This window comes from Schistosoma haematobium, chromosome ZW, assembly GCF_000699445.3.
Source record: "Schistosoma haematobium chromosome ZW, whole genome shotgun sequence".
Lineage (NCBI taxonomy): Eukaryota > Metazoa > Platyhelminthes > Trematoda > Strigeidida > Schistosomatidae > Schistosoma > Schistosoma haematobium.
The window spans coordinates 69,710,444-69,730,759 of record NC_067195.1 but is presented as its reverse complement, the minus strand read 5'-3'; the positions used below and the strand labels follow the sequence as shown (position 1 = coordinate 69,730,759).

Genomic DNA, 20,316 nt, shown 5'->3' with positions numbered 1-20,316 from the left:
ATGTCTGCATGTTTATCTGTATTGTCGAAGTTATGCAGACTAACGTCTGAAAAGGAAGCGCAGGTCCGGTGAAATTTCACTGAGCCCTAGCAAAATCATCAGGCAATCGGGTCTTTGAATATCGAACAAGGTCAAGGACAATCAACACGCATCATTTGATCGGACGTCATGGTCTGGCCCATGCGGCAGTGGTCTTACTTCCGCTTCTGTCTACTTTGACTAATATATTTTTGTAATAACGTCTTCTGTTTTGTACAATCTTCAAAGCATCCATGGTTCCTTGATACATCAATGGAGTAGTCCACGTAAAGTGCTAACCACGGGGTTTGATATAAAAGAGAGCCTGGGATAAATTCTGCAAATTATAAACCACATCTGGACGGCCATCTCGAATATAATGACTATCTGCTTAGAAATAGACATGAATTAAACAATAGGGTAGTGTTTTCATAGCTGAATAGTATCCTGGAAACTACTATTATCACATCATTTTAACGTTACGAATGTTTGCTCATGACATTCGGTTAAGAAATCCGTATAACAATTTACATATCCGTTAATGATATATTCAAAGTAACCAACCTAAAGATGTGTTTGAATTTTGACTAGACCTTAACTACTAATATCTTTTATAATCTAAACGTGCTAACCCAGTGAGATCGAAAGTCAGAAGCGAAGAGGGCCGAATATACAGTTGTTAGGATATCGATATATCGAGAAGTGATTGATCTAAGCTGGCTAGCGGCTGTAGAAGTGAAGCACGGTGTACCCAAGCGCCTCCATGTAGGTGAGTCTATTAAAGCTGACGTAGTCAAAAGTCGAAGCCTTACAGATCTATTGATTTCGATTATTTATTTACCGCTAAAAAAATTAACTACGATGAGTTGAAAATTAATTGCTGTTTTCTAATACTTGGAATCGATAACTGTCAGGTCGAGTACATCCAATGCACTGGTTAGTTTACATCGTAGATTAACACTTAATTACATGTCCTTAATGAGACTCTTGTCTGACCAAATTTGTGGGAGCTCATGAACAACCAAACTGGATGAAATGGCTTAGACACCGCTCAATACAATGAAACACAATGTTACCACGTCAATTGTACTTGAACACCCAGATTACAGAGTATCGATTGTAACTGATATGGACGCACGCTTAATTGAACGACAACCTACCACTCACACGATGAGGGTTTGTTATAATAATTTAGTCGACTGCTAGAAATTTTATTTTTAGCTAAAAACGTACCTCAATGAACAAAAATTTTAGATCGACAGGTATTTAGATGTGATTCGACAGGATTGTTCAGTACTTTTGTTAAGTGTTAAAAATTACGAATTGTTTGACTTTTATGATGAAGGACGACTTGTCTAGGTTACTAGCTGCAACCATACAAATTTATACTAATTTATCGTGTTGCCACCTGGTCGACAACACTAAATATGTGTGAAAAAGTTTCAATTAGAGAAACAGAAACGGCAAAACGTCTTTGGTCAGTTAAACGTACTTAAATAACTTTTAAACTATTGTAGGTCTAGCCTTCTAGATGAAGTAACAAACAAAGCTAAAGTTGGTCTGTCGGACTCCAAAAATCTTGTCGTATTTGGTGACGATCAGTGCGGAAAATCAACTTTGATTTGTCGGCTTCAAGGCAATGAAGACAAGCGGGAAGGATTTGGTCTGGAATATGATATAATCGAGGTGAAAGATGAAGTTAAAGATGGTAGTTATGCAAACAACATAATAACATTTAACTTAGTTTCCGCAAACCTGAGCGTCTCCGTTATAGATGGAAACCCTATTCAAAGCTATCTGTTAAAATATGTGATGACCGAGGACTCGTTCAACGACCAAATGGCTATTATAGTCGTCAGCATAAATGAACCTTGGAAAATAATTGAAGCTTTGGAAAAATGGGCAGAAATACTTAATAAACACATTAATAAACTAAAACTGTCAAAAGAAATGATAAAAGCTTGCAAATCAAGGAGTAAGCTGAACTCAATTATTTGATTGGTTTGTATGATTTCTGATTTTTTCAGATTCATATTTCTGTACTGAAGACAGATGGTCTACAGCTTATTCAGTTCTTTAACAGCATGCTTCTGAGAGTTTCTGATCTTCTTTCGAATGAGTCAATTGAAGGGGCGGACACCACTTTTTAGGATAACGGAGTCAGAAAATTCATGACTCGTTGTGAAAACCTGTATGCTATATGTTTTTGGTTCGTTCTTAACTTTTGTACTTGCCTGGTATGTCGTCAGTGTTGTCCTAATCTGGTAGAATAAAAGGAAGACGAAATATTGAATTCAAAATCCTTTCGTAGCATTCTATGTATTAAAATCTGACTATGTATTAATCTGTGGTAGGACAGAGTAAAGAGGTCTAGCTTCTTAAGCCACTCTATTTCTGATAAACAACGATGTTTTGGAGTCGTACGGGTAGTTACCCTCTGTATATTTTCCAGGATATCCGAGTCATCTTTCAAAAGGAGACCTGCAAACCGAATGCAGTTTTCAAGTTTAGACCACACTAAGATTGTGTGTGCTATTTTAGTGCCCCGTATATTGCCTGGTCCACCACACTATAATGAATATCTTGTAGTCTAACTTAGTAAACATCTGTCTTGAAGATCATAGGGTTCTAAACGCCTTTGTTTTGGCCTCTATCATTCTGGGATCCTTGTGAGACCTGACTGAGGGTACTGACTCTTTCCTTATGCTGTAACCGTTTACCGTTGTATTCCCAAAGTGCATATAAGAACACTTGGTCGCGTTGACAGACATAAGCCAGTTTTTAAGCGTGGCTAATCAGAACATACAAGTCTGCCCGAAGTGCACATGCATCTACGTCTCCTGTTACTTCCCACCAGATTTGCACATCATCAGTGTTTATTAACTGCGGGAACTCAACTTTACTTAAGGGTTCATTTGGAAACAGTATAAAAAGTAAAGGATCTACGATAGAGCCTTGAGGTACACCACTAAATACTCATTTCTAGGAGCAGCACTTGGAATTCATTCTTACTTTCTGTCAGCGATCTGTCAATAAATTTTTGATACACTTTAGGAGATGTTCGGTAATTTCTAGATTTCGAGTTTCAAGAGCAGTCTGTTTTTCGGCACCATATCAAATGCCTTGTTGAAGTTTTATGCAAAAGATAATCTTTTCCTGAAACTATTTTGTCCACTGTTTAACAATGTTTTGGTTACCACGAATGCTGTTGTGACCTTTTTGACTACTACTTCCAGTATAATAACCGGGACACTGGTAAGGATGACAGGTCTGTAGTTTGATAAATGTTTTTCTGGATCCGTTTTATATATCATAGAGACAATTGTATTTTTCCAGTCCGTAGGTAACTCATCTTGGCTGAGTGGTGTATTGAATGTTGTAGTCCGCGGGGTACCAATATATTGTACAATTCGCTTCAATACTTTAGGATGTATTTCATTCGATCTTGTTGATTTATTCGTGTCTAAAGCACTGAGGGCCTTGACTATTTCACCTTGATTAAAGTTCACAGTGAACAGCCGGTTTTGTGACTTTGTACTTTGGCCTGGTTCGTCGTTTGTTAGAGGCTCCTGAGTGAAAACTATCCCGAAATATTTTGCCATGACCACTGCATTGTCCTGGCCTTTAACTATTGTTTGAAGTCTATTCCCATCAGTAATTAGGTTGGAAATCCAGTGATGGGTTCGTGTTCTGTCATTTTTGTACGAAAACAGTCTATTCAGCTGCTTGATTACAGATTGGGGCAAATGCTATTCATTTTATCTCTAAACAGCCCAGATTGTAATTATACATTTATTTTGGACCGATTTGTAGCATTCGATTGTGTCCACTGTTTCAAGGCTGATGGCAAAATTCCAACGTTTTGTCATTTGTTTTAGCAAACATCGAATATTCTGATCTATCCATGGATGGCAGTGATTCTTCTTCTGTGAGACTATGCAGGATATAAAGGTTGAGCTATTTGATTGTACAACCACCAGGAATGAGTTCATGCCTCTTCTACCGAAGCATCTGACTCACTTTTCCAGTTTTCAGCCGAGGCTGAGGTGTCGATTGCCTTCATGTTTTCCCCAAATATGTTAGGACGGGGCGGCGCAACTGCTTAAAGACCACAACAGCCATTAACTTCAATAAGATGACCCCATGGTCAATTCTCTTTGTACATAGAGTAAACATTATTTGACCGACATAACCGTATGTGAAGATTAGGTCCAAGAGAAAAGAGGAGTTCTGTAGGTCGTATCTGGTGGGATCTCTATTATACTTAAATGAAGCCAGGGCGACTGTGGTTTAATGCACTGCGTAATCAAACGATGTTTTTATTGATGCTACTTCTGAGTTTCCCCAATTCGCAGAAAGTGCATTAAAGTTACTTTCTATAAGGCTTTTACACATGTTTGACCAGAATTTAAGTTGACTTAGGAGGAAGTCGTCTATGACACATTTTGGACTGTGGTATACCACAGTTACTACAATGTTTTGTCCTCCACATTTCACTACGTCAGTTCACATGTTTTTGATTGATCTGCCACTGCATCTACAGACCGTATGGTTAGGATGATTTTCATGTACAGGATAACACCATCACCTACTGTTTAGCCTGTCAGCCATACAAAATAAGTAACCAAGCGACCGGTCTTCATTATGATACACTTCTAGCGTTAACCATGTTTCTGAGATGGCAATCATATCGGGGTTTTCTGTTTCTATCATATCTTCAAGCTCCACTACCAGCATTTATATAGAATACCTTTGATGTTGTGAAAAACTCTTTCGTACCACTCCGAGTGGTTTGGTGATCGTTTCGCTCTGAACTTTAACAATGTGAAATATAGGGCATTTTTACCATTGAGGTGTTATCTATTTATTTCTACCTCTATCGATTGTCACTCAGTACGAGCAACCAGGCTGAGATATTCATGGACATATATTCCGGATCCAGAAAGTTTGCGCGAAATTTCCGGTATCAGGTCTCATTCTTCAGTAGAAGCAAAGTACCTCTTAAGAGGTGGCTTGTATGTGTACCTTTGGAACCCACATTTTGTCCTATTCTATAGAGCTTATGAATGCTAACTCCTGCCACTCTTTCCGAGAGTAGCTTGCTTTTAAGGACTTATTGCGATTTATATAGTGTTCAAATCTAGCTTTCGACCTTTTTTGGAAGGCTCTATTAATTTATAAAAAGTTACTGGCCCGTAATCAAGATTGGTTCTGAGAGGCTGTGAGATTTCGTTTCATAAACTCTTTTCATCCCTGCAGTCCGATTCGACATCAGACGTGCAAGTTTCATTCTTTTGTCTTGATTTTTCAAATGCTACTGCTGGCAAGTTATTGACCTTATTTCGTTTCCTGATCAAATCGTATGCATTGTTCAGGCTTTGCTCCTTCCCGGTCTGTTTGTGTTGTAAACTTATATATTTTAGACCTCTCTGAAATTTGTTCCTTCTTAATGTACTTCCTCTTCTTCTTTGAAACCATGGCTACATATGTGTATTTGTTACCCACTACTTTATAGGGGTCCAACTTGGTGGTTTTATTCAAACCTATAGGTGGACTCATGATGATGCTCTCTGCTTCTCTAACGTATGACAGCTGCTTATCTGCCAATGGCTGTCTATCTGAGGGGATCGTTCTAGCTGTGTTTAGCAGCCTGATCGCCTCAAGAATCAGCCAAGACTTTTGAGGGCAGCATGGCTTGCAACGCCTTTTATATTCAGCCGGTGTGAATTTTGTGCGCATGTTGTGATACCACTTATTGCGATTGTCACACTGCATTCATTTCTCCACCGGAAAGAAACATGTGGGTCTATCACAATGGCGTTTTGTCTGAGCAATTAGAATTGTTGAGTGAGCTCACGGAAAGAAAAACGCAAAAGTCTCTTTAAGCGCGGGAAAAAAACTTGTATCTAGAACAAGTGCTTTTAAACCGCTAAAAGTGGTAGACATAACACAAACACTGGAACTTTTATGTTACTGCAACTAAAAATTCAACCAAAATAAACATAAAAGAAGCCTTTACACGTTAGAACACACTTAAAACTAAAAAATTACTCGACGAGGAAAAATACCACTATCGTTTTAAAATAGCGCGCCACAAGTTTCATCACCTGTGCATGGAGACCTATACAAATTTACTGTTATATTATTATGTGTATTACTCATAAGTTCTAAAATTTTAAATATTTCTCGGGATCAGATGGCTGTAAACACTTAATAATGAGTAACTGCAGTCAGATATGTGAATATCCTTCGAATCAGTCAACCATGGATACGTATATGAAGATTTCATATTTTTATCTTATTCTATCATTGTTGCTTAACCGGAGACAGAGACTGTTCAAAGTATTTGTGATTTATCAGCAGAGAAATTCGAGACTAACAAACTTTCGTGTCCAGAGGTCTTGTGAAGTATGGAGAAAATCCAATGGAATCTTTTTTTATCTTATAAATGAGTGTATTAAATTGTAGATAAGATAATTAATTAAGATTATTTAGGTTTGTTTCTAAAAACTCTTTGTTGATTATGACTCACGAAACGTCGCAGGGATCGCAGCTAATTTTTGCCCAAATATAAATCGACATTTTGTACAGGTTTACAGAAAATATACTCCAAAATTCAGCCGGTTTCAAGGTACGTATCCTACTCTTACCGGTAACTATGATGTAGATAATTTATTTATTTTGGACTTTCGTTCAAATATCAGATTACGTAACTCAGAAAGTCTAATGGTGTTTTGCCATGAAAAAAAGTGCTACAAATTGATACAAAATGACTATGGTATCAATATAAAACTTTGAATAATAAAAGCATAATTGAAAAACGTAGTTTCTTTAAGATTTCGTCGAAAACGGAACAGCATTATCAGCTAGATTCAGACAATTTTATCTATGATATGTATACTCTTTATGATTACATGATCTTCGCGTAGACCCTAAATGCTAGGATATATTTTTACATCATTCCGTAACCAAAGTTTGCAGACCGTTCTCGAATTCTTTTCCAGTATTCTCCATTTTTAAAATGCGTAAAAGAAGGAATTATTTTAATTACAGACTGTGTTGCATTAAATCAATTTTTGCAGACAATTCTGTGTTATGAGTCTGTTAATTTCCGTAGCATAGTATTGTCTAGATCGAATAACTCTTTTAAATTGTCAGCATATACTTGTCAGTTGTTTGAAGCTAATAGATACTATTTAATATTCACTTATGAATAATTTGGATGATCATGATCAAATACTTGATAACTACAAGAAAGAATACTGGGTCATTGATATTTATCCTATTTATAATTTGACTAAGTTAGTTGAAAATCATATTTATCGGCTAAGATTCATAAGTCTAACATTAGGGATAATTGCAGAAGACAGCTGAGAGTTTTATATTTGAAGTAAATGTGAAAGACAAAAGATTATGACCATGAAGTTTCTAGGTTATCTTACAGAATCTTCTGCTCAAACACAAGCCATATGTAATTTTAATTCATATTAATGGCTTTGAAACTATTATGAAAATTGACTGTTGACTCCTTTCTTAGCATAAAATTCAGGTTCGGAAGGTAATCTAAACATCGAGCAGCTAAAGTAGATTCCTGAAATTTGTAACCGTATGTCATAGATATAATTGGTACGCAATACACTAAATACAAGAGACCTCTAACCTCAATAAATTTACACAAAATGGAGACCAAGATATAATTTCATAGTGTTCCTATGATCATCTACACAGGTTATTATAGCAACAATCATAATCTAGAGTAGTAAACGTTTTTACGATCTATTGTCTAGTTCAACAGCTTCATCAAGAAATAAAATTCCGAAGCTTTATGTTGTTAGAAATTCATTACATTAAGCTTAGTAATACGAAAAAGAATTTCTAAATGGTTTGTATGACTGCTTCATTGTTGAACTGAAATCTCAGTAAATTCGATCTGGAAAAGATCAGAACAAATATACATCCAATATGCTCAGGGTTCTGTGATTTACCAAATTGTTAGAGAGTTCAATTGCCAGTCTGTTCAGTGACTATTTAAATAACGGTTTACCACTAACCCTAGAGAATTACTTTTCACTAAATTATATTTGGAAATACAATTGGCCATTTTAAAACACTGAGAGGTTCTATTGACAATGAAAGCAGATGCTTAGGTAACATTAAAGCATAACTTGTTTCGTCTATATTTCAGTTTCAAAAGAATTTTATGGCTACGCTGAGCCAGAAGCGTCAACAAATGATATTATTAATCCAGTAAATTTAGCTTCACTGTCCACTATGTATGCAACATCTCAAGAAACTACCCCTCAGTTATCATTTTTAAATGATAATGAGTCGTTTATTGAAGAAATGTACGAGGATAATGTATTAAATAACAATCTTGGTGTACCGTTAATCGTTGTTGTAACAAAGGTAAATGATTTGATGAAAAATATCATATTCAAAAATAACTCATAAATAAGTAGGAATTATTTCCTTTTTATAGTTTTCATTTCGATGGCACTTATATTTTTGCCTCTTTAAAGTTGTAACTATCACCCATCCAGTTTATAAATGTTAATAGACGTAGAATTTGATAGGGGTATGTATTGGTGGGAATAACATTACCTCAAATTAACTCAAACAGAAGTTAACTGTATATGAAACGTAAGTTGGTCAATATGACCAACTACAACGGAAACCCAAACAAAAATGATACGGTTAAAAAATGAAAAATTCGACTTTAGAATGAAGGGTTAGGAACAATGCTATGTCGAGATTTAGTGGAAGTTATAAAATAATTATAAACATGGCATATTTCATGTTCGACTTGAATATTTCTACTGGTGTCACTCAGTTAAAGATTACTTGTTACATTTGTGATTTTTTATGAGAATTTTACTCCAAAACAGAGGTAAGTAGTCGTAACACTCAGTTAATAAATGAATAAATAATCTTTTATCGGATTTCATTATTAGAAATTAACATTTATTAGTTTTGGTCAACGAACAGTGTAATCCTATTAGATGAAATGTCACTCAAAACATATATTCTGTAAGCACACGCTTTGACGCTAGCTGAAATCGTTATGAAATAACATTTTGTCCTATTTGAAACTCGTCAGCTGGATGTACCTGCGTCACAGAGTAGATGAGCACCATAGGAATCGAACCCAGTACCGGTTGCCTTGAATGACATTGCGTTATCCGTTTTGTTTATGACTCCATATAGCCACTGGCTTGTGAAATGGGGTACATCCAGCTGACAAGTCTCATAAAGAACAGGATGAGCATCATGGATTCCACTTCTAACCACCATTTACCTCCGCTTATAATGCTTGTGACTTCATGATAATACTATGGTAACCCACACAGGATGGATATGTACCAAAAAGAAACTAATGAATCTCAGTCCTCACTATCAATGAGAAGATGCTAACAACCAATACTAATGACTTACTCTATTACTTTTGCAATATTTTCGGTGTTAAATAAAGAGTTATAGTTTACTCTACATTGTTCTTTCGAAAAATCATAATAATTGGACTCATTCACCAAATATAATGTAAAAACAATTGTATTATTATTTCTATAGATTAAATTCAATTATTCAATTATTCTGTACAGATTAAATGAGATTTTATGGATTTCATTTATGTTTAGACTAATGACATAAAAATATCTACTATCAAACATTTGATTCAAAAAAAGCTAGCAATGCAATACCTTTAAATCCTAATAAGATCATAATTATTTATCTACACAGACCATCCAACTCAAAGAACAAAATTCCATCAAAATCATCCATCTGAGTTACAAATTTTCTTCACCATCTCATTAAAGCGTCTGAAACAATCGATTTTAAATTATATTGTGAAATGTTAATTTACTAGTAGGTTAGTAATAATCCATAATAATTATATATCGAAATATTTCTTTGAATAGTAAACTAATCTTGTTTAAGCAAAGATGGAGAGTGGCTGGCAGTGGAATCCAGGACGCGCGTCTCGTCCTGTTTGGGACTCGTCAGCTGGATGTACCTGCATCTCAGAGTTGATGTTCACTCTAGGACTCGAACTCAGTACCGTTCGCTTCAAACGCCATCGCGTTATCCACTTAGCTACTGAGTCCTGACAGCCACTTGGTTGTGCAATGGGGTGAAGTTTAATTCACTTGGTATTGTTTTACTTAAATCTTCCCATTGATGTTTTAGGACTGAAATTGATCAATCTCTTATTGGCATATGTGCATACTGTGCATATGCCTCGATATTGCCTTAATTTACAAGCATTATAAGCAAAGATGGATAGTGGCTAGCAGTGGAATCCAGGACGCGCGTTTCGTCCTGTTTGCTTGTAAATTAAGGCAATATCGAGACATACGCACAGTATGCACATATGCCAATAAGAGATTGATCAATTTCAGTCCTAAAACATCAATGGGAAGATTTAAGTAAAACAATACCAAGTGAATTAATCTTGTTTAAGTTTCTTGAATGTGATGGAAGTTATTTTTATATCTAAAAACATAAATTTACTAATTAGTGTTAAAAGGAGATAAGAATAAATAAGTTGCACTATATTATCTCGAAAATTATTAATTACTTAGTGATAAAAATCGAGTGAACAGAATTCAAATCGGATTTCTCCTAAAATATCTACATGTCAACTATGTTAATGACATTTGTATTCTTTTATAAACTAATAAATGTCTTCAAATAAATGAAATGATTATCAGTAACCGATCAATATCAAAATAGCATCGGATAAGGAGATCTTAAAAAGAAGGATATATTTGTAAAATCTCAGCGAATGAATTTTAAGTAAATCCAACGTTTCGCCTGGCAATCTGGTCCAAGCTTTTTCAAGGAAAATATAATCAAACAACAAAATTATCGAATATAAATAGATACAAGGTTCTTCGGTTTACTGTATACTGAATAAGTCATCCAATCAACGTGAAGGAGATCTTGTTGAAAATTTATGATATATTACTTGACTTTATTAAATACAATTTTACAGTTGTATTGAAGATAACATATGTGTTGTGAAGCTACTCACACATGCACACATGTAATGTATATAAAAATGAAATTATACCTCTTCTGATTTTTTCCAAAAATGTAGCTCACTCTTATGAATCTGTTAACTTTAAACGAAACATAGGCTAGAGATAGTTTTAACCACAAAATGACGGAAAAGAAAAATACGATGAGAATCACAAAGCACTGAACAATCCTTCTGTTCTATTTTGGGACTATTTTATAGTGCACACTCTTGAAACAACATTTGATTAGAGCTAGTACCTTCAGGTTTCGTAGAGAGTCCAGTAATATTAGTTTACTGACCTAAAATCAACAAATGCTTGTTTTAAAATTCAATTGATTCACAGTATAACAAAATCACCTGCTATTTACTAGTTACTGTCTCATTCTTGACTTAATCAACACCATAGGTGTTGGGTTCCCGTGAGAATGTAGAAATCGATCACTAATCTAGTCAGCGATGAACATATAGGACTGTTTAAAGGCTTTGTATATGATATATTGAAAACTTGTTTTCCTAATAAAGAATAGTAATCTTCAACCATGTTGTGAGCTTTGATATGTAGCCGGCAGAGTAATTCTGTAGATGCAAAGGTCGAACGATGACCATTTTATAAATTTAGAACTTTCTGAGTCAATGGTGGATACAATCTAAAATTTCATTAACTTTTGTATAATTATCTGATGCATTCTTAAGAAAAGACTTCTAGGAGTACAGTTTTGATAATACTAAAATTATTTGTTTAGTAGCGTGCTTTGTATTTAATAAATACAAGTTGAGATAATTGTTCACTAAATTACAGATGATGCATAGAGGACAATTAACTGATCAAATAAGAAGCCATTAATTTTAATAGACTGAGATAACCGTTTTTATGTTTAAAGAAAATGAACTTCTTGAGAAAAATTCTGATTCAAGTAGCCTATTACGTATCTTTATATTATATCCCACTTGTAATAACCAAATATAAATACTAGTAAAGATGTACTGAATATGCATGCATTAAACTTAATGAATTAATCTTACTGTGATCTTTTCTGCTTATAATTTTGAATATGCCAAGAACAATAGAAACCATAGTGTCATAACATAATTATGTAAAACGAAGAAAATCACCTATTATTCTGGTTCACTAGATGATGTTCTCATTTTACCTAAATAATTTATTGATCCAATACAAAGTATTGTAAAATCAAGAAAATAAGATTATCGTCTTACAAGGAAGAATTATATTACTATGATTAAAATTTGTTAACATTTGTCAACAATAGAAAACAATTGCATGAATAAGAAGTTATATTTGACTCAAAGTAGATGTTTTTTTGCTACAAGCACGTAAAGCTCCTTGATCATATGATTGTTTAAACTGGATATTTATTTACGTAGATAAAATGTTTGACAAAATATAAATTAAAGTAAAACGACAGAATGGTTTAATTATACCTCTCTGTAAGATGGACCAATCAGTCATTTGATCTGTAAATCACTAACTTGAAATTGTTTCTTTATGAAAGAACTATTTAATTTATTCAGTTATTTGTACGATCGTAAGCAGTAATATAGTTAAACTCATTGACCACTTGGTTTATCATGTATTTTTAATCATTTTTTTTAAAAAGAGTACCAAAGCCTCGCCTGGGTTTGTTAAATTATTATACTAGCAGCTTAAACTGCCTATCAGATAGCGAGTGAATTCCAGGAGACTACTATGTTTTGCTTTAAAAGTATGAATAATATACTTCATTATACTTAATATAAGAACACTGCTAGCCTTTGGTGGAATGACTGAATAAATAATGTGGGTCTTCTGTAGAGAGTTATAGGTAGATATTGTGACACTGATTAGACTGTCAATGATCATTTATATAGGGTGATCAAGACGTGTGTTTTATACACTCAGTCAGCAAAAATCTAACAGAGTAATTATTCTAGCTAGTATGGGCGTAGGTCAGAAAAGCTTTAGAAATGGTTAAAATACTACATGTCATCAGTCCATTTAGTTAAGAATTGAATACCACGTCAGAAGCTACTATCTGTCCGTATCAGTCAGTCAAGAATGATTAATATAGACCTAGCCTCATAGATTTCTATGTTCGGAATATTTTGTCAGTCAAAGTTTTGATTCTGAAACGTTTCAATTCTATCTGAAGATACAAAAAATAAGACTTAATTAAATATTTAAAACTGATAACTATTTATAGATTTCCACCGATTGAATAAATGAAAAGAACTTATATTTGGTTAAAACTTGTTAGATAACTTATGGTGATTTGAACTTTACAAAAAAACTGTCAATTACAAATATCTATCTAGAACCAAGTTTCACTTTCTTATAAAGTTTCATAATAATGATATCCTGATTGAATATGAATGGGACTAGAAATAAAGATGCTTCAAAAACATCAAAAGTAATATTAAGCATGAACTGTTCATTAGCTAATATCACACCATTTTGTAACAGATCATTATATTAAAACAATTATCATTAATTATAACATATTAATGACTGATCGAAAAAAATTAAGCTATCAGCTTAAATTTATTCTTTGACAAATGACAATCATCTTTAGTTCATGATAAATAATTAAAAACGAACATGCTAAAACTAATTGAATAAATTTTTGTGTTAAAAAGTAACATATTTTTTTACTGATTTACTAAGTAAAGAGATTTCATGCTCTTGGAATTACTCGATATTTACTCTTACAATTTGTCAATTCTTGCTTATTACCTATTATTCTTTACTGTTCTCCATTATGCTTTCCCGGGCGTTTGAGAAAAGACTTTGCTGTATTGCGGAAAGTGCTGAAAGCAGTTAGCAAGGTGTGTGGTGAATCTTTCGAGGTCATAATTAATATGGTTGTGGATAGACATCTAAAGTCATGCAAACTCCTGGCATGTGTTATTTTATCAGATACTAGCCATCCCCTTCACTCTTATCTTTCTCCTTGTATATTTTCTGGTAGAACGAGATGTAAACACATTAAAATTCATGCACGCAAGCGAAAGTATAAAAGTTCTATAATACCTTACTTAGCAAATATACTCTGTGACGAACAGGTTGTTAGAGTTAACCTAGTCAATAACTTTCATTCTTAACATGTCTCTAATTTGAAAAGTTGTACAGTTTTTCGTTTTTTTTCTTTTAAGCTTTTTTCCATTTTTTGTCTTTGCTACTGTTTTTTTGCGTAAGTAACTTATTGAAATACCTTGTGCTGACAATTCTATATTGTACCAAAATATAATGTTGAATAAAGCCACTAAATAAATAAATAAATATAAATTTTGCATAAAAACTATTTGATTAACTGACTTACGAAAAACGTCCCAATCTAAGGATATTTTTGCTACATACCAACATTAACTAGAGAATCTTCCTCACTAGTTAAAGGTGAATATCTACTTCTATTTCATTTGAAAAAGGTTTTACAGTTTGTATTCATAAATAACTCAACTGTGTCAAGAGTAATGCAGTTATCAATTAATGTGATTACATTATATTTAAGTAATCTAAAAGTAACACAATCAGTACAAGATTAGATGATTTTAATTTACAGTCACTAACGAACTTGTGAATACTATTGCTTATTAGTTCTAGACTAGAATGAGTGTTGTGCTAACTGAGTGACTTAGTTAAAAGTAACGGTATGAATATCAAAAGAGATCAAGTTAGGATATTAAGGTTATCATCATAATAATAAAAGCTCAAATACATGAACATATGGATAAACAGAAAAATTGTAGTTTTTTCAGAATAGTAGTATATTTCGTATTTAAAACAAAATATATGGTTAAATTATTTACAAACATAATATTCGTTTTAACCTGTACTACTAACTATTGATTAAACTTGCATATAGTGAACTCAGCTATTAGTTTACAATTTCTTACATTATACAGATCATTAGTGGTTAGAAACTGTACTCTATGGAAATTTTACTCTATTCAATACTTATAAATATAATAATGAGAGATTTAACAAGTGCAAATGAAATAGTGTATAATGATTTCAATATACATTTATTTAACGTTACACGGACTATATTTCAATGTAATAATTAAAAAAAATTTCTCGCCTTACAATATTTTATCCTGAAACTAAAACAGACGGACTTAATGAAGATAATGATCAAAGAAAATCAATATTCAGAAGAACATTTTGATTTTATACAAATGCATATACGACGATTTTGTCTTTCGTGTGAGTTGTTATGTTTTCTACCTTAACAACTGATATGTTTCACATTTTGCCACTTATTAGTATTCAAACGAAATGATTATTTTAACTTTGAATTATGTAACATCTTGATGAATTAGTAATACAGTCATTAGTAATATTAATTATTACTAGGGAAACGGTATGCAATCAAAGTCGAGTGACTGATCAACTCAATCATCTCGGACTGGTTACTGACAGAGTAAAAGATCAATTTATTATTAGTTTTGATTGTAATAATCAGACGATGGCTGAGAGATGAATTGCAATAAAACATTCTTTTTCTGATTAGCAAATCAGTAGAAATTAACGAACTGAAATGATTAAACAAAACAGGGTTTGCAAACCTCGTTTTATTGCTCTATTTAAGTTTATAGAAAAATCTAGTAGTGTAAAAAACTAAATGTTATTTTTTATGTGGATAGAATCAATCTTAAGAGCTAACCTTTCAAGATATAAATTCTCTTATTATAACCCAGCTACTCTTATTGCTTAGTACTTTTGGGCACTACTTCACTAAACAAGTCCTCGAATCAGAACACAGTTGAACAGAAATGTAATTGTACTTCGAATAACAAGGTTGGATGGAAGTAGGAATCGCAATAAGAAGAACGTTAGTATACTTATAATTTTTACATAACATTCAAGAGTCTTCTACACGTATCCGTTAGCTTTGATTGGTTACGAATAGTTAATCAGCATGCTCCATCACAATCCTGCATGGAACATTCTTCGTTCTAATCTATATCCCACTGACAAAGTTATTTGCTTTTAGGATAATGAACCTAATATTTCCGTTTTATATGGTGTTACTCGAATGAACTCAATTTAAATCTTTGACATTGTATAAAAAATCTCAAGATTCCAGTTGATTATAAGAAAATATCGCTTTTAACTCATTCTCTTGAAATGACTAACAAGGATTTAATTTAGATTAAGTTGTTTACAAATGAACTCGAATCGAGGTGTTAAATACTCAAATTTGGAACATTTGTGGAGTCATGCACTCGAAAATCTCTGGCATACAAGTAAACTTTAATGAGCATGTACAAGCTGAAGATGAGTTTTCCTTAAAATTTCATTTACTACAATACGAAAATATTTATTTTTCATCAAACTATTGCTATTTGAAACGTACAATCATATATTATCCTATAAAAATCTTGTAGATGGAGCAGCATTATTTTATGTGTCAGTGAAAGAAGATAAAAACTGTGATTTACTAAATCGTTACATTCGGCATCGTATTTATGGGTTTCCTTTTAGTCAAAGTGCATATATAGTAGAAGGAGATTGTATTTTCATGTAAGTAACTATCAAATGTATTTATCCTTTGTGAATTTCTAAAAGATATTTTTTGTAATAAATGAGAGAATATATGAACATAAGAAAATCAGAAGCTATTTTCTGGTTAATCAAAACATATTTTTAATATTTACTAATTAACTAAATGATTCATGATATTATATTAATTCCATTTAGACTACTAACTGTTATCGTTTCTTTTTTCATACATAAATTATCATAGATTAGTTACAAATCTATTGCTCAGAATTTGTTCCAAAATATCCTCATAATGTGCACAATGTGATTTGTTATTTACGATACGTTCTGTATTTGTATTGCACATAATCACTCTAGTTTTAAGTTCATTAATGTGAATATGGTACTGGTTTGAGTTTCTAGCGATCTGATTGGTGGTTGAGGATGGGAAATGATTTGCCTGAATAAGTCGACGTTAGCATTTATTCTAGCTGAGTAGTGAAATTAATGTTATTGGCGTAAGCGGGAAATATAAAAATGTCAAGATGAATGTGAAGTTCAGAGACTGGACGATCAGAGTCAAGAAAAATCCCGAAAAAATCTATGGACTAATAATAGGCCTTTTGCCTTCTGATAATGGTTTGAGGAGACTGATGTTCTATATCCATATGGACGGCCAATGTAGAAATAAGCTGGAAGGAAGCTAGGGCAGACTAAACAAAAAACGCGATATTAGTCCACTAAGTCAGGGACTGTTGGATTGAGCCATATCATTAGGTGCAGGCTACCTGATTGGGGTCTGCGTGATTATCATAACCAGTGGTTATAGACTTGAATGACATGGCTCCAAACCGTTTTCATTTATGTAAAATCTGTTAACCCTTAGTAGTGCTATTGTTTTCTTTTCCACAGACTATTCAGTTTTAAAAGGTCTAACTGATTAGCCAAGAACAGACTAAAAATTTTCCGCGATTATTTTAAGCTAGCCCTCATTCTGTGCTTATATTTACAACTGCTGCCACCTTGGTTTCCATATGACAGTAAAGTAGTCTTAAAAACTACCAGCTGAGGCCTTTAAGGAATGAAAGAATACCTATAAATGATTGATAATTTCCGAAGTACCCTTTAAAACTAGCTACAATTTACAATGATGATAGTGTTTTTAATGAATATTATGATCTCACATTTTGTAAATAGTGGTTTATCTTGGCAAGAAACTAGATCTTTGATTTATTCAATAAATATGCATCTTTAGAAATCTGAATAGGAAAATAGACAAAATAGGCTGAATAAGAAAAACATATTACAAAGATATATCATTTAAACTGTCTCAAATCAAAGAAGCAAATAAAATAAGCAAAATATAGAATTCTGAAACTAACATAAAACTAATATCTAAACACTGATTAAACAAGTAAAATTAATAATAATAAGATAGCAAAATATAGATTAACGTCCACTGTTGTGAAGTGATATCTGTTTGTTTAAGATCTGAAATTGCTTATTGTGTCCAGTCCATAGTCTAAGAGACTCTTTAGTTACATGTTTGAGAATTGTTAGTGTTAATTTGCCTCCACTAGCTAGTGTTGCAAACTTTTGTACAATACACTTCAAATGATGACTTCATAAGGGTCACCCAGTTCTTCAGATGCACAGATAAAATACTATGATTTTTTTTATCATATAATCTGCTGTCAATATCGGTGTTATATAGCAATATGCATTGACAAAGATTTCGTAAAGCTCGCTCATTAACGGTATTACCGTATCCTCTTCTACTTATCGCTGTTTATATCGTAGATTAGAAACTCAAACGTTAATAGATTATTAATTACTCAATGTCAAAGATCTTAAACTGTGAACGGTTAGTGAAAATGTTGCTTTAGGAATTATATGTTAGTGTTAGTCTTGTAATTTGTTTCATACATAACAAATCTATTGTCTGCTATCAAATTATGTGGAATCAAGTGATTCGGTTTGCAATTGAAGCCATTAAGGAAAGTATTCTCATCAATCTCTAGTCCTATGATAATATGTGTAGTTAAATAATACAGGAAATAAAATTCGTTTCACATGGTCTTATATATATATATATATATATATATATATATATATATATATATACTGTCTTTATATTAGTTATGTCATACTACTACTCTTTGGGAACTTTGTCAACAAAATTCATGGAACTTATTTACTGTTGACACTAGTATTCCATCAAATTTGTATTGATTATTGAAAGAATGTAGTACCAGTTACTAGACAGACTTCTAAGGCAACACAAAAATAGGTCGACAAATAGTCTGGTATTGAAAATGCAATTTGAAGTAAAGGGAACTGTAAAGTTAAACTAAAGTAATGAAGGCTTACCGAAACCAGTCTATCTAAATATAAACTATCAGTCCATCAAAAGCCTTTCAGAGATGAATTACAAATATATTACACAGATAGACATCTAGCAACAATGATAAAATATGAGGTCTGATATGAAATATATGAAATAAAGCTGTCTGGTGAGAAAGAATAGAAATAACAAAGTCAAGAGGTAATTAGTTATTATAAAAATTAGGGATTAGAAGCCGAACAAAGGTAAGGTTGTTGGTTCGATTTCGTTTTTTGACAGAGATCTCAAGTCTTGTCGTTTAGTTTTCTGTTGATTCTTGTATTTACCTTTGAGTATATTAGTGGGGACGAGATTTATAGTATAAAATGTGCACTAATGTATAATGACACTTGATTCATAAGCACTAAATGTTTAAATACTCTAAAAATGGTCTGTTTAACTAAATTCACGAGAATAGTGAGACTTATTCCATATCATACATAAGAGATTCTTTTGAAAATGGCTGTTGTGTATAAACACATATCCTCCTTCTGCTTTTGGCGCTCGGGAAGTATTCTGGCTCTCACGCAAATCGAATGATGGAGTGTAGTGCATATATAATTGGTGCCTTGTATCAGTGTTTATGTGTTTAAATAAATAAATAAATATACATATCTACATGAAATTACTACAACATGAATTTTATACTGACATTTTATAAAGATCTTTGGTTCATCTCGTACAAAGCCATCAGAAGAGGTAGGTTTACGCCTAAAACTGAAACACAGCTTGCAGACATGTGAAAATGTCAAAATGAATCCATTACTAGTTTCACATACACTCTCCAGATACATTGTATTTTAAAGACTTATTTATTTTCGTATACCAGTAGTATGTAGCAGCTAAGAAGAGATTTAAGGGAACAATTAGATTCTGTTTGGATTTTGATCAGTCTCAGTTGATTGTCTCGATATATACAGTAGTTCAAAAGTTTTTTCTAGAATAGATGGGATGTATCTAGAAGTGGAATTCGGGATGCTTGTTTCGTTCTGTTTGTGACTCATCAGCCTGATGTACCTGTATCTGAGAATTTATATTTAGTTACTGTGTCCATTAGGCAACTTATGATAATTTTAAAAATAAGTTTATCTGTTAAGTCTCACGTATAAAGTATTACAAAACAAGGCATGGAACATTATTTTGGAGGGGTTCCACTTCAATATTCAGATCTTCAATGAACAGTTTATGGTGCTATATCAGTGTTGGACTGATATGAACAGTAAGAGCATTAACTCTAGATTCCAAATATAAAAAGACGATAAGTCCTACATAAAACAAAATCTGTGTCGTGGATTTCAGTGCTAGGGATTATGGAATAAAAAATATGCAAGCAGAAGAAAAGAGTAAAATGATGTTCATGGTTATACAGGAAAATTAATTCTTTGCATTTATTCTGCGCAAAAAATATGAAATGAAAAG

General features: G+C 32.8%; 1 protein-coding gene across 1 annotated transcript in view; it reads left to right on the top strand.

Annotated features, from left to right (window-relative positions):
- Positions 1 to 465: 465 nt before the first annotated feature.
- Positions 466 to 20,316, top strand: part of DYNC1LI2_1 (Cytoplasmic dynein 1 light intermediate chain 2) — a 29,894-nt gene continuing 10,043 nt past the window's right edge. The window contains exons 1-7 of the mRNA XM_051212166.1: positions 466 to 1,495; positions 1,536 to 1,726; positions 1,763 to 1,993; positions 2,046 to 2,209; positions 8,204 to 8,424; positions 15,143 to 15,236; positions 16,421 to 16,556. Coding sequence (XP_051072319.1) covers positions 8,290 to 8,424; positions 15,143 to 15,236; positions 16,421 to 16,556 — 365 coding nt within the window. The 5' untranslated portion in view covers positions 466 to 1,495; positions 1,536 to 1,726; positions 1,763 to 1,993; positions 2,046 to 2,209; positions 8,204 to 8,289. The remainder of the gene's footprint in view (positions 1,496 to 1,535; positions 1,727 to 1,762; positions 1,994 to 2,045; positions 2,210 to 8,203; positions 8,425 to 15,142; positions 15,237 to 16,420; positions 16,557 to 20,316) is intronic.